General features: G+C 50.6%; 1 protein-coding gene and 1 pseudogene across 2 annotated transcripts in view; one reads left to right on the top strand and one right to left on the bottom strand.

Moving 5' to 3' along the window:
• LOC105477733 (cullin associated and neddylation dissociated 2 (putative)) overlaps positions 1-5,933 on the bottom strand; it is a 38,859-nt gene extending 32,926 nt beyond the window's left edge. For both annotated transcript variants that reach the window (XM_011734414.2, XM_011734415.3), the window contains exon 1: positions 5,788-5,933. In XM_011734414.2, coding sequence (XP_011732716.2) covers positions 5,788-5,855 — 68 coding nt within the window. In that variant the 5' untranslated portion in view covers positions 5,856-5,933. The remainder of the gene's footprint in view (positions 1-5,787) is intronic.
• Positions 5,934-9,058: 3,125 nt separating this feature from the next.
• On the top strand, positions 9,059-14,288 carry LOC105477732 (keratin, type I cytoskeletal 18 pseudogene; annotated as a pseudogene).
• The last annotated feature ends 37 nt before the right edge of the window (positions 14,289-14,325 follow it).

Below are 14,325 nucleotides of genomic sequence, written 5' to 3'. Positions count from 1 at the left end.
TTTACGCCATTCTCCTGCCTCAGCCTCCTGTGTAGCTGGGACTACAGGCGCCCGCCACCTCGCCCGGCTAGTTTTTTGTATTTTTTTAGTAGAGACGGGGTTTCACCGTGTTCGCCAGGATGGTCTCGATCTCCTGACCTCGTGATCCGCCCGTCTCGGCCTCCCAAAGTGCTGGGATTACAGGCTTGAGCCACCGCGCCCGGCCTTGTTTTGCTTTTTGAGATGGAGTCTTGCTCTGTCGCCCAAGCTAGAGTGCAGTGGCGCAATCTCGGCTCACTGCAAGCTCCGCCTCCCGGGTTTACGCCATTCTCCTGCCTCAGCCTCCTGAGTAGCTGGGACTACTGGTACCCGCCACCACACCCGGCTAATTTTTTGTATTTTTAGTAGAGATGGGGTTTCACCGTGTTAGCCAGGATGATCTTGATCTCCTGACATCATGATCTACCCGCCTTGGCCTCCCAAAGTGCTGCAATTACAGGCGTGAGCCACTGTGCCCAGCCAAAGGATGCCAGAAGGTTGAACAGATACCTTGTGTCCAAGTCAGAGCTAGAGGCCTACCAAACAGATGGAGGAAGGCGAGCCCTGTCCACTCCCATCTCAGAGAACTGGCTCGGTCCCTGCCCTTAGAGCAGTGGATCTCCAGCTATAGCCAGCATCAGAATCACCAGCAGGGCTTGTTAAACAATACTAGGCCCCATTTCCAGAGTTTCTGAATCAGCAGGTCTGAGTTGGGGCCCAGGAATCCGCATTTCTAACAAATTCCTGGATGACGCTGAGGGTCAGGGACCACCGTTTGAAAACCACTGCCCTACACCATGCTGATGGGCATAGGCATATTTTGGAGACCAGCACTAATAGCTGACTGGCTCACTGACCTAGGGTGGGCATCAGAGGCAAGGGCTACCCACCCAGAAAAATCAGGCTTTTGGTGTCAGGCCCCACAAATCCTGATGCCGTCCCAGGCATTTGAAACTGCAGTGGGAGTCTAAGCTGGAAGCCATGGAAAGTTGAGGCTGGGGCCATTATTAGGCACCATTCCTGCCAAAATTAAGAGGGTAGGAGCAGAGGTCTGAAACTAGTAGCCCTCAGCTATGTCCAGCTTGCAAATGTGTTTTCAAAAATTTAAATTACTTGTCAACATTTGAACATTGGGAGAGTTGACATAAAAATACTGACTTTGGCCTGGCATAGTGGCTCACGCCTGTAATCCCAGCACTTTAGGAGGCTGAGGCGGGTGGATCACCTGAGATCAAAAGTTCTAGACCAGCCTGGCCAATATCGTGAAACCCTGTCTCTATTAAAAATACAAAAATTAGCCGAGCACGGCAGTGAGCACCTGTAATCCTAGCTACTGGGAAGGCTGAGGCAGGTGAATCACTTGAACCTGGGAGGCGAAGGTTGCAGTGAGCTGAGATCGCACCACTGCACTCCAGCCTGGGTGACAGTGCGAGACTCTGTCTAAAATAACATAACATAACATAACATAACATAACATAACATAACATAACATAACATAACATAACATAAATAAAATAAAATAAAATAAAATAAAATAAAATAATAAAATAAAATAAAATAAAATAAAATAAATAAAATGCTGACTTCCAGGCTAGGTGCAGCAGCTCATGCCTGTAATCCCAGCACTTTGGGAGGCCAAGGTCAGCGGATCACTCAAGGTCAGGAATTTGAGACCAGCCTGGCCAACATGGGGAAACCCCATCTCTACTAAAAATACGAAAATTAGCCAGGTGTGGTGGTTCACGCCTGTAGTCCCAGCTACTTGGGAGGCTGAGGCAGGAGAATCACTCAAACCTGGGAGGCAGAGATTGCAGTGAGCCAACATCGTGCCATAGCACTCCAGCCTGGGTGATAGAGTGAGATTCAAAAAAAAAAAAAAAACCTGACTTCCAGATTATCTTGAAAACATAGTATTTCTGTACAACGGGGCCTACAATCCCTGGTGACAATACCTGACTAGAGTCAGGTTGTGGTTGCCCTCTCCCCAGTTTACCTGGTCCCCACTAGGCCCACTTCACCCACTGACTGGCTCCTGCAGGCATGTGAGCGGAGTCTCAGAAGAAAACAGGACAGAGCAGCGAGGAGATACCACGAGGCTGCCTCGGAGAGAGCCTCCAGCTTTTGCTGGCCCTCTTGGGCCACTCCGCTGCCCCACACTGGCCCTGCTTTCCAGCATGGTTGAGCAAATCAACCAAGAGCCCTGACCCCAGCCTCCTGTGGCAAAAACTATCACAGCTGGGATTCTGGCTCTCATCTGTGCAGACTCAGACCTGCTCCTGGATGTCACCGCAGCCCACAGTGCCCTGTTACCAGGGGTGGACTGGTCGATGTCCTATTTATTTTTAACAGGTAGATTAGCCACCAGTTGCTAGGAGAGAGGAGGAGGCTGGGCTGGCAGCACGGGCAGGATGGTAGGACTGACTGTGCCCACCTCTGGGCAAAGGTAAAGTGAAGGAGGAGGTTTGGATTTGAGCCAGGCCAAGGCCTGAGGTGGGCACATGCATGCCTACGTCTGCTCAGCTGAGGGGACATTCTGAGATAGCATGCAGGGTCTCCAAGTTGTGTTTCTGCTGCAGTCCATGGGGGCCCAGCTCAGCCTGGCAACCCAGGTGATGTGCCTCTTTGCCCAAGATAGGCCTCCTGCCCCCACTCCTCTTCTCCACCTGTTGAGCTCCTATTCACCCATCAAGACCCCAGCTCAAATGTCCCAGCTCAGGGATGACTGACCACCCTGCCCTACCCCTGCATTCACAGCCCCTAAACACAATGTTCTGACAGGATCCTTTCAGAGCACTCTGCACCCCTCCTTTATAGCACTTCTCACACTGCAATACAAGTCTGGCCACCAGAGCATCTTCTCCATTGGACTGTACACTCACTGAGGGCAGAGGCCCATCAGGTTTATCTCTGGGACTCCAGGCTCAACAAAGAACAGGTCTGCAGGGGGCTTTGTCGGGGAGGGTGAGGGCAGGAGGAGAGGTAGTGAGAGAGCTAGCCCTTAACAGAATTTACAGCCAAATAGCCCGAACTCAGAAACCAACTCTTCTGAAGTATGCCTCAGCATTTCAGACACCCCTGGTTCCTGCAGACACTGGCTCTCAGAGAAAGGAAGCCATATTTTACATGTGTTATGTGTGCAGGGATGGGAGAGGGAAGGAAAAGTATATAATTTGGTGGATAAGAGCTTGAGCACCAAAGTTTGGCTTTAAGTGAGTATACTGGTCTTGCCATCTATCAACCAGGTGACATTGGGCAACTACCTCCTTTTCTCTGGGCCTCATATTTTCTATATATAAAATGGGAACTTTTCTTTGCCCTACCTCATAGTATCCTTGGGAGGTTTCAATAGGACAACCAGCTCTTAGCATGAGGTAGTAAGAAAACTAGGCTCAGGGAGGCTGCACAAACTGCCTAAGGTAACAGCAAACTGGGCGGAAAACCAGCCCACCACACACGTCTCCTGGCTTCTCAATCACTACTATTGTGTTTTCAAGAACAAGACCCCCAAGTGTACTCGTTTTGACTGTTGGAGCCTCTGTGGTAAAGGGGCACCTCCTGCCCATAAAGCCAGGGCCCAGGAAGAACAGGAATCAAAGGTCTCCTCCACCCAACCTGGGACCCTCATTTGCAGTCACTGCCCCCCTCCAGGAACCAGAGGACATAGTCTCAGTTTCATTACAGAGAAACCCTAGAGGCAACTCAGCCGAAACCCTGGGCCACGGGCGCCTGAACAGCTGGTCTGCAGGACCCAGCACCCTGGTATTCGAACTTTAAAAATAGATACCATTCTCACATGCTTGGGGTGGTTTTAAGTGTTCTCCAGGCCACTGGCAGAGACAGGCTGAAAGGACTTCTCGGGCTCTAGCTGGCAGGGCCAACTCCCTCTCCCAGAGACTGGACCTGAGGCCTGAGAGACAGTAGCACAAATCCCCTAGGCCACTAGCCAGCTATGTGACCTTGGGCAAGTCACTGCACTCCTCCAAGCCTCTGGAAAACAGGAAGAACAATCACTACCACCCATGGGTGGACTGAGATTACATGTGGAGTGCACAGTAGGGAGCCTGGGACCCAGCGAACATTCACTAAGCACCTACTGTGTACCCAGCACAGTTGCTGGGGCACTAAGAGAAAGTGCATAGTCCGGGTGGCCCAGGAGCTCAGGGTCTCCCAGGGCTGAAGTGATCTAGCAGAAACATGAGGGGAGGCATGGTGGGAGCTCAGGAGAGGTGCCTAATCCTGCCTGGGGTCAAGAGGCATCCCAAAGAATTACAGGAGCTGTCAGATGAAGGGAGGAGGTCAAGGGAGAGCAAAGAATCCCCCTAGTGAAGGTTTAGAGAGGGGACAGGGCGTGGCAGATTTTGAATGTGCACAGAATCATAGCAGTGTCCATTTATTAAGCACCGACCCAGTGCCTGCCACGAACCTGAGCATTTCACATGTACTATCTTTTTCGTCGTTACCCCAATCCTCAGAGATGGGTTCTGTTACCCCCATTTTATAGAAACAGAAGCACAGGAAACTCATGGGGGTTAAGTTACTTGTCCTTGGTCACACAGCCAGTGAGTGATGGCAGCTGGGATCTGAAGCCAAGACCTTGGATCCCAGGCTCTATTCATGTGGGGGACTCTTGAGGGGTACTGAGGAATGGGCTGCAGGAGAAGAGTAGGAGTCAGACTACCAGAGCAGGTCTCAGTCTCCTAACCTGTCAGGGGGCTGGAATCAGAGGGCCTCACTAAGATCTTGGCCTCTGTATTAGACTGGCCTGGATTTGGACTAAGTCTCCCACTTCCTGGCTTTGTGACTGAACCTACACCCTTCATGCCTGAGACTCAGTTTCCCTATCTGTAAAATGGGGATAAAGTGAAAAAGTGTTCACTGAGTCTCCAAGGTCTTCTTTCAGCTGGAGGGGCCAGAACTGGCCATGAGACCACGGGCCAATCCCTTTTCTTCCCTGGGCCTGTTTCCCCGGAGAATGCAGGTGGAAACTCATTGAACCAGATGTTTCCACCGTTCTTTTCAGCTCTATTCCTGTAGTTCTGTGATGCTGTGAGAGGGGGAAAAAAGGAAAAAGGGACTGGGGAAGCGGAGTGGCACACAAAACCTAGAAGGTCCTACCCCAACCATCACCTACCTGTGACTGGAAAGCCAGACTCAGCCCAGCCCCCTCCTTTAGGCTGGGTCTGAACAATTCCCAGGGGGGGAGGGAGAGTGGGAGGGAGGGGTCCGGGTGATGTTGAGAAGCGGACATCACTGAGGGTGCCAGTGAGAAAGTCAGCAGGGGATAGCGGTCCCAGGAAGGGTCCGGTTTCAATGCGGAGGAGAGGGAGGTGATGGGGTCCCCAGGGAGAGGCGGAGGGCTTCACTGTGGACTTGCTGAAGGTGGCGGGGGATGGGGGCGCTGGGGCATCAGTTGCGGGGGAAGAAGGGGGCCATACAGAGGGAGGAGAGGCCGAGGCAGGGTGCAGAGGGGCGGAGCTGGGGCTCTGATGGGGGATGAGAGGCCGGGCTGAAGCCTGCACGGTGGGAGACGAAGCAGGGACTGGAGTCGCGGAGGGGCAGGACCGCCACTAGGGGAGAACGGCCGGAGCTTCAGTGGGGACCACGAGGCAGGAGTGGGTCTGTGGGGAGGGGGCGCAGCTTAATGCAGGGAGAAGACAGAAGAGGCAGGGGGCTGCATGGTCATGGGGGATGGGCTGGCACTTCGGGAGGGGAAGAAGGCCCCCGGCTTTACAGGGGAAGGAGAGGCGGGGGGCCGGAGGCGGGGTGCACCTGAAGTCCTTGTCGCTGGACGTCATCTTCTCCAGGAGGCTGGAGATGTGGAAGGCGGCGGTGCTCATGGTGGCTGCGCGCCGCGGGGCTGGCCGGCGGGAGGGAATATGGCGGCGCGGGCGCCCCCTCCCTCGCCAGCTGCGCGGGCTGCGCTCACCAGACAGAAATAGCAGCTCCCGCCCCGCCCCGTGCTCACGCCTTGGCCATGGCGGCTGCGGGAGGCGGGCGGGCCTGGGCCTGACTCGGTGGTCTTGGCCCCGGCCCCAGCCCCTGCCCAGCTAACAGTGCAGCGCCGGCTTGCACACCCCCAGAGACGGGGAGCTCACTACCCGGCCACCACCTCGTTGTTATTCCCCTAAGTGCCAGCTCTGTCTTGCGGCATGGATATGATATCAGAGAGTCTCAGGTTCGAATCCCAGTTCTGCCTCTTCTGCTGTGTAGCCTTGGCCAAGTTACTTTACCTTTCTGAGCCTCAGCTTTCTCATCTGTGGGCATTCAAGAAACAGGAGCTATCAACCAAAGTTGGTCAGGCCAACCAAAGAACCCCTCACCCAATCCCCTCACCCACGATGCTTGCCCGCCCCTGAGCCAGACAGCATCTGGGGAATGAACTCAGTCACACAAGGCTCCCTGCCTGCCATCCCCAACCCTCAGGATGGCAGGGTCAGTTTCTTCATTTTTTTTTTAGCAATGCAACTGAGGCCAAAAGCAAAGGGATTTGCTGAGGGTCACACAGCTAATGAATCTGGGATGGAGTCAGGATTGACTGCAGATCCCTTAATATCCTGGGCAACAATCCTTACAAAAAGATTCTGTGCTTCAGAACCAGACAAGCCTGGCTTCAAATCTCTGCTAGGCTGCTTCCTGACTGTGTGATCTTGGGATAATGAAACAGCCTCTCTGGGCTATAAGGATAAAATAAGGATAAAATAAATCTTTATTAAATTGACACCCCCTTGAACACCTGTTATTATGAGGTGCCTAGGTTCTATACAATAGGGATGCAATGCGGCAGGGTGTTAGACACAAATGGCCCCTGCCCTCTGGGGACTTTACACTTTAGTGGAGGAAATAAGCATGAAGGAAGAAAGTGATTAGATAAGGAAAATAAGAGCTCTTCAGAAAATAAAATAGACAGTTCCTGGAGCGTGGAGGGGCAACTTTAGCAAAGGTCAGGGAGGGCACTTTTTGAGGAGGAGACATTTGGGCTAAAACCTCAACAGATGAAGCAGCTGGGCAAAGGTTTGAGGGAAGAGCTTCCCAGACAGAGTGAGCAGCAGGTGCAAAGGTCCCAAGGTGGTGGCCGGGCGCGGGGGCTCAGGCCTGTAATCCCAGCACTTTGGGAGGCCAAGGTGGGTGGATCATGAGGTGAGGAGATCGAGACCATCCTGGCTAACAAGGTGAAACCTCGTCTCTACTAAAAATACAAAAATTAACCGGGCGTGGTGCCGGGCACCTGTAGTCCCAGCTACTCTGGAGGCTGAGGCAGGAGAATGGCCTGAACCCGGGAGGCGGAGCTTGCAGTGAGCCAAGATTGCGCCACTGCACTCTGACCTGGCCGACAGAATCCATCTCAGAAAAAAAAAGGAAGAAAGAAAAAGATAAGGCTGTGGCTGACTGGGCGCATTGGCTCATGCCTGTAATCCCAGCATTTTGGGAGGTTGAGGTGGGTGGATCGCTTGAGCTCAGGAGTTCAAGACCAGCCTGGGCAACATGGTGAAACCCTGTTTCTACAAAAAAAATGCAAAAATCAGCCAGGCGTGGTGGCACATGCCTGTAGTCCCAGCTACTTGGGGGACTGAGGTAGAAGAATCACTTGAGCCTGGGAGGCAGAGGTTGCAGTAAGCCGTGATCGCACCACTGTACTCCAACCTGGGTGACAAAGTAGACTCTGTTTCAAAAAAAAGGTAGGGAGGGTCTGGGCGCGGTGGCTCATGCCTGTAATCCCAGCACTTTGGGAGGCCAAGGCGGGCGGATCATGAGGTCACGAGATGGAGACCATCCTGGCCAAGATGGTGAAAATCCGTCTCTACTAAAAATACAAAAAAAAAAAAAAATTAGCCAGGCGTGGTGGCGGGCGCCTGTAGTCCCAGCTACTCGGGAAGCTGAGGCAGGAGAATGGCGTGAACCCAGGCGGAACTTGAAGTGAGCTGAGATCACACCACTGCACTCCAGCCTGGGTGACAGAGCGAGACTCCGCCTCAAAAAAATAAATAAATAAAAGGGAGAGAGGGAGGGAGGGAGGAAGGAAGGGCAGGATATGGCTGGAATGGAATGAGATCAGTCTTCAACTGAGGAAATGAGGACAGAGAGGCAGACAGGGGCCAGATTACTTGAAACCTTTCAGGCCAAGGCAAGTAGTTCATATTTTATGTGGGAGCACTAAAGAGGCACTGGAGGGCATAAAGCAAGAAGGTAACTTGATCAGTTTTTGTTGTTGTTGTTGTTGTTTTTGAGACAGAGTATCGCTCTGTCGCCCAGGCTGGAGTGCAGTCAGTGGTCTCTCTGTCGCCCAGGCTGGAGTGCAGTCAGTGGTGTGATCTCGGCTCACTGCAACCTCTGCCTTCTGGGTTCAAGCAATTCTCCTGCCTCAGCCTCCCGAGTAGCTGGGACTACAGGCATACGCCACCACGTCCGGCAGAATTTTGTATTTTTAGTAGAGACGCGGTTTCACCATGTTGGCCAGGAGGCTGGTCTTGAACTCCTGACCTCAGGCCTCCCAAAGTATTGGGATTACAGGCATGAGCCACTGCACCCGGCCTGGTTTTTTAGAAAGATCTCTTTGGTGCTGAACAGTCCACACAATCAAGAATCAGGGTGGTTTGGGCCAGGCGTGGTGGCTCATGCCTGTAATCCCAGCACTTGGGGAGGCCGAGGCGGGAAGATCACCTGAGGTCAGGAGTTCAAGACCAACCTGGCCAGGCGTGATGGTGTGTGCCTGTAGTCCCAGCTGCTCAGAAGGCTGAGGCAGGAGAATGCCGTGAACCCGGGAGGCAGAGCTTGCAGTGAGCCAAGATCCCTCACCACTGCACTCCAGCCTGGGGGACAGAGCGAGACTCCATCTCAAAGAAAAACAAAAAAAAAGAATGAGGTTGGTTTGCATTGGGGGAATGGTGGTGAAGATGGGAAGATTCAGGTTATGTCGTGGAAATAGAATACAGCAGTTTCATTTGAGGATTGAATTCACTTTTTTTTTTTTTTTTTTTGACACAGGGTATCACTCTGTTGCCCAGGCTAGAGTGCAGTGGCATGATCACCGCTCACTGCAGCCTCCACCTCCCGGGCTCAAGCCATCCTCCTGCCTCAGCTACCTGAATAGCTGGGACTACAGGCACACACCACCACACCTGGCTAATTGAATCCACACTGTTGAATGGGGTGATGATTACAGGTATATATTTGTAAAAATTAATCAAGCTGTACTTTGCTATATGTAACTGTTGCCTCAATAAAAAGGAGGGAAATAGGCTGGGCTTGGTAGCTCTAGCCTGTAATACCAGCACTTTGGGAGGCTGAGGTGGGTGGATCACTTGAGGTCAGGAGTTTGAGACCAGCCTGGATAACATGGTGAAACCCCATCACTACTAAAAATACAAAATTAGCCAGGTGTGGTGGCATGTACCTGTAATCCCAGTTACTCAGGAGGCCGAGGCAGGAGAATTGCTGGGAGGTGGAGATTGCAGTGAGCCAAGATCATGCCATTGCACTTCAGCCTGGGCAAAAGAACCACACAAAAAACTGAGCAAAAAAAAAGAAAAGAGAAAAGAAAATGAAATAAGTACATAGTTTAATAGGTCTTTTCCTATTTCATAATACTTTTGTAATAATTTTATGAGTCAGTGCATATGTTTTTATAAGTCATATATTTTTATGGGTAAGGAAAAGGGAGGAATTACGAGTTTTTAGTTGGAGCAGCTGAGTAGATGGTGGTGCTTTTTATGGGGATGAGGAAGTCAAGACAAGAAACCTTTTGATGGGAAGGAGGACTTGAAAACTGCAATCTGTTAACTTGAAATTACCTACTAGACATCCAAGGAAAATGCCATGTTGACAATTGAATGCATTAGTTGCATCAGGGGAGAATTCCTGGTTGGAGATATAGACGGGGGAAGGTCTCCACACAGAGGAAGTATTTAAAGCAATAAAAGTGTACAGGCCGGGCACGGTGGCTCACGCCTGTAATCCCAGCACTTTGGGAGGCTGAGGAGGGTGGATCACGAGGTCAGGAGATCGAGACTATCCTGGCTAACACAGTGAAACCCCATCTCTACTAAAAATACAAAAAAAAAAAAAAAAAAAAAAAAAATTAGCCGGGCATGGTTGCAGGTGCCTGTAGTCCCAGCTACTCGGGAGGCTGAGGCAGAATGGCCTGAACCCAGGAGGCGGAGCTTGCAGTGAGCTGCGATCCCACCACTGCACTCCAGACTGGGTGACAGAGCGAGACTCTGTTTCAAAAAAATAAATAAATAAAAGTGTACAAGGTTATCAAGGATGCAGGACAAACAGAACTCTTTCATTTTTTGTTTTGTTTTGTTTTGAGACAGGGTCTCACTCCACCCAGGCTGGAGTGCAGTGATGCGATCTCAGATCACTGCAGCCTTGACCTCCGAGGTTCAACCGATCCTCCTATTCAAGCCCCACAAGTGGCTGGAACTACAGGTGTGAGCCACCACACCTGGCTAATTTTTGTATTTTTTGTAAGGACAGGTTTTGCCATGTTGCCCAGGCTGGTCTCAAACTCCTGAGCTCAAGCAATCCACCCACCTCAGCTTCCCAAAGTGCTGGGATTACAGGAGTGCACTACCACACCTGGCCCCAGAACTCTCTTATATGATGGTAGTGGGAGCTTTAAATGGGTAAAACTACATTGATACAAACTGTTTGTCCGTATTTACAAAAGCTAAGCATGTGTCTACCTTGATGTATTCAGATAAGCACTTTCACTCTGAGGCATATATTCAAGATATATGAATGTATATGTGTTCATCAATAGAATGTTCAGGCCAGGCACGGTGGCTCACACCAGTAATCCCAGCACTTTGGGAGGCCAATGTGGGTGGATCACCTGAGGTTAGGAGTTTGAGACCAGCTTGGCCAACATGGTGAAACCTCATCTCTACTAAAACCACAAAACTTAGCCAGGCGTAGTGGCAGGCACCTGTAATCCCAGCTTCTCCAGAGGCTGAAGCAGGAGAATCTCTTGAACCCCGGAGGTGGAGGTCGCAGTGAGCCAACATCCTGCCATGGCACTCCAGCCTGGGTGACAAGAGTGAGACTCCCATCTCAAAAAAAAAAAAAAAAATTCAGACAAGCCTTCTTCTGAATAGCCAAAAATTGGAAAACAACCCAAGTGTTCATCAACAGGTGAATGAATAAACAAACTGTGGTAGTTCATAAAATGGATTATATAGCAATGAAAATTAATGAACTACTGCCATGTGCAATGACATGAATGAATCTCAAAGATATTGTATCGGCCAAAAGAAGCCAGATGCAGGAGTGCATACTATATGTGGTTCCATTTGTGTGAAGTTCAAAAACAAACAAGGCGCAGTGGTGCATCCCTGTAATCCCAGCACTTTGGGAGGCTAGATGGGAGGGTTTCTTGAGCCCAAGAGTTCAAGACCAGCCTGGACAACACACTGAGACCCCATCACTACAAAAATATTTTTTAAAAATCAGCCAGGTGTGGGCTGGGTGTGGTGACTCATGCCTGTAATCCCGGCACTTTGGGAGGCTGAGGCAGGCGGATCACCTGAGGTCAGGAGTTTAAGACCAGCCTGACCAATATGACGAAACCACGTCTCTACTAAAAATATAAAAATTAGCTGGGCATGGTGGCAGGCGCCTGTAATCCCAGCTACTCAGGAGGCTGAGGCAGGAGAATCACTTGAACCTGGGAGGCAGAGATTGCAGTGAGCCAAAATCGTGCCACTGCACTCCAGCCTGGGGGATAGAGCGAGACTCTGCCTCCAAAAAAAAAAAAAAATTGTTTTCACCAATTTTTCCGTCAATGTCCTATTCCTATAGAAGGATCCAATTCAGTGTTACTCGTTATATTTAGTTTCCAGGTCTCTTCAGTATCTTCCAATCTGTGACTCTTTCTCCACCTTCTCTTGTTTTTAATGACCTTGATACTTTTTAAAAGAACTGGTTGGCTATTTTACAGAATGTCCCTCAGTTTGGGTTTGTCTAAGGCTTTTCTCGTGATTAGGTTGAAGTTACGAATTTTTTGGCTAGGATACAGCACAAGCAGTGTTATGCTTTCTTCAGTGCATCGGAGCAGGGGCTTTGTGATGTCACTAAGTCTTCTCACTGCTGGTGTTAATCTTGATCACTTAGCTAAACTGTGTCTGGGTTGAGTTTCTCTACTATAAAGTTGCTATGTTTCTCTTTGTAATTAATAATTTTATACTTTTTGTAAATTTGCATTTAAATTTTATTAACTTAAGAAATTGCACCGAATAAATATCTTGGAGGAGATTTTTTGAGATGACCAAAATATCCTATTTCTCCTCAAAATTCCACCTACTAATTTTAGCATCCATTGGTGGATCTTTCTTTTATGAATATTACTGGTGATTTTTAATGGTGATTTTTCTATTTCCCTGTTTCTCTTTTTTTGAGACAGGGTCTTGCTGTGTTACCCAGGCTAGAGTGCAGTAATGCGATCTCAGTTCACTGTAGTCTCGACCTCGTGGACTTAAGTGATCCTCCCACCTCAGCTTCCTAAGTAGCTGGGACTACTGGCTTGTGCCACCATGCCTGGCTAATTTTTTGTAGAGATAGGGTTTCACTCTGTTGCCCAAGCTGGTCTCAAACTCCTGAGCTCAAGTGATCCTCCCATCTCAGCCTCCCAAAGTGCTGGGATTATAAGAGTGCACCATTGCATCCAGTCTCCTTCTACATTTATTAATTAAAACTCTTCTGGAAGGAAGATATGGTCATTTCTCCCCCATTTATTTATTTTTCAATTATTTATTTAAATCTGTGGTCTCTGGCCAGGCACAGTGGCTCATGCCTGTAGTCCCAGCACTTTGGGAGGTCGAGGCAGGAGGATTACTTGAGCTCAAGAGTTCAAGACCAGCCTGGGCAACATGACAAAACCCCATCTCTATTAAAAAATAAGAATAGGTAGTCGTCAAAGCTGAGTCCTGTCCTCTCGCCCTCCTCCCCGGACAGCATGAGCTTCAGCAATCGCTCCACCTTCTCCACCAACTACCGGTCCCTGGGCTCTGTCCAGGTGCCCAGCTATGGCGCCCAGCTGGTCAGCAGCATGGTCAGCGTCTATGCAGGTGCTGGGGGCTCTGGTTCCTGGATCTCTGTGTCCCGCTCCACCAGCTTCCAGGGCAGCATAGGGTCCGGGGACCTGGCCGCGGGTTTGGCTGGGGGTCTGGCAGGAATGGGAGGCATCCAGAAAAAGAAGGAGACCATGCAAAGCCTGAACAACCACCTGGCCTCCTACCTAGACAGAGCCTGGAGACCGAGAACCAGAGGCTGGAGAGCAAAATCTGGGAGCACCTGGAGAAGAAGGGACCTCAGGTCAGAGACTTGGAGCCACTACTTCAAGACCATCGAGGACCTGAGGGCTCAGATCTTCGCAAATACTGTGGACAATGCCCGCATCGTTCTGCAGATCGACAATGCCCGTCTTGCTGCTGATGACTTTAGAGTCAAGTATAAGACAGAGCTGGCCATGCGCCAGTCTGTGGAGAACAACATCCATGGGCTCTGCAAAGTCACTGATGACACCAATGTCACTCAGCTGCAGCTGGAGACAGAGATCGTGGCTCTCAAGGAGGAGCTGCTCTTCATGAAGAAGAACCACGAGGTGGAAGTAAAAGGCCTACAAGCCCAGATTGCCAGCTCTGGGCTGACCGTGGAGGTAGATGCCCCCAAATCTCAGGACCTCACCAAGATCATGGCAGATATCCAAGCCCAATATGACAAGCTGTCTCAGAAGAACCTAGAGGAGCTGGACAAGTACTGGTCTCAGCAGATTGAGGAGAGCACCACAGTGGTCACCATGTAGTCTGCCGAGGTTGGAGCTGCTGAGATGATGCTCACAGAGCTGAGACATACAGTCCAGTCCTTGGAGATTGAGCTGGACTCCATGAGAAATCTAAAGCCCAGCTTGGAGAACAGCCTGAGGGAGGTGGAGGCCCGCTACACCCTGCAGATAGAGCAGCTCAATGGGATCTTGCTGCACCTGGAGTCAGAGCTGGCACTGACTCGGGCAGAGGGACAGCCAGACCCAGGAGTACGAGGCCCTGCTGAACATCAAGGTCAAGCTGGAGGCTGAGTTTGCCACCTACTGCTGCCTGCTGGAAGATGGTGAGGACTTCAATCTTGATGCCCTGGACAGCGGCAACTCCATGCAAACCATCCAGAAAACCACCACCCGCCAGATAGTTGATGGCAAAGTGGTGTCTGAGACCAACGATGCCAAAATTCTGAAACATTAAGCCAGCAGAAGCAGGGTACCCTTTGGGGAGCAGGAGGCCAATAAAAAGTTCAGAGGTAAAATAATAATAGTAA

Source organism: Macaca nemestrina, chromosome 2 (assembly GCF_043159975.1).
Source record: "Macaca nemestrina isolate mMacNem1 chromosome 2, mMacNem.hap1, whole genome shotgun sequence".
NCBI classification, from domain to species: domain Eukaryota; kingdom Metazoa; phylum Chordata; class Mammalia; order Primates; family Cercopithecidae; genus Macaca; species Macaca nemestrina.
Note: the sequence above shows the minus strand (reverse complement) of the source record. Positions and strands in the feature narration are given on the sequence as shown.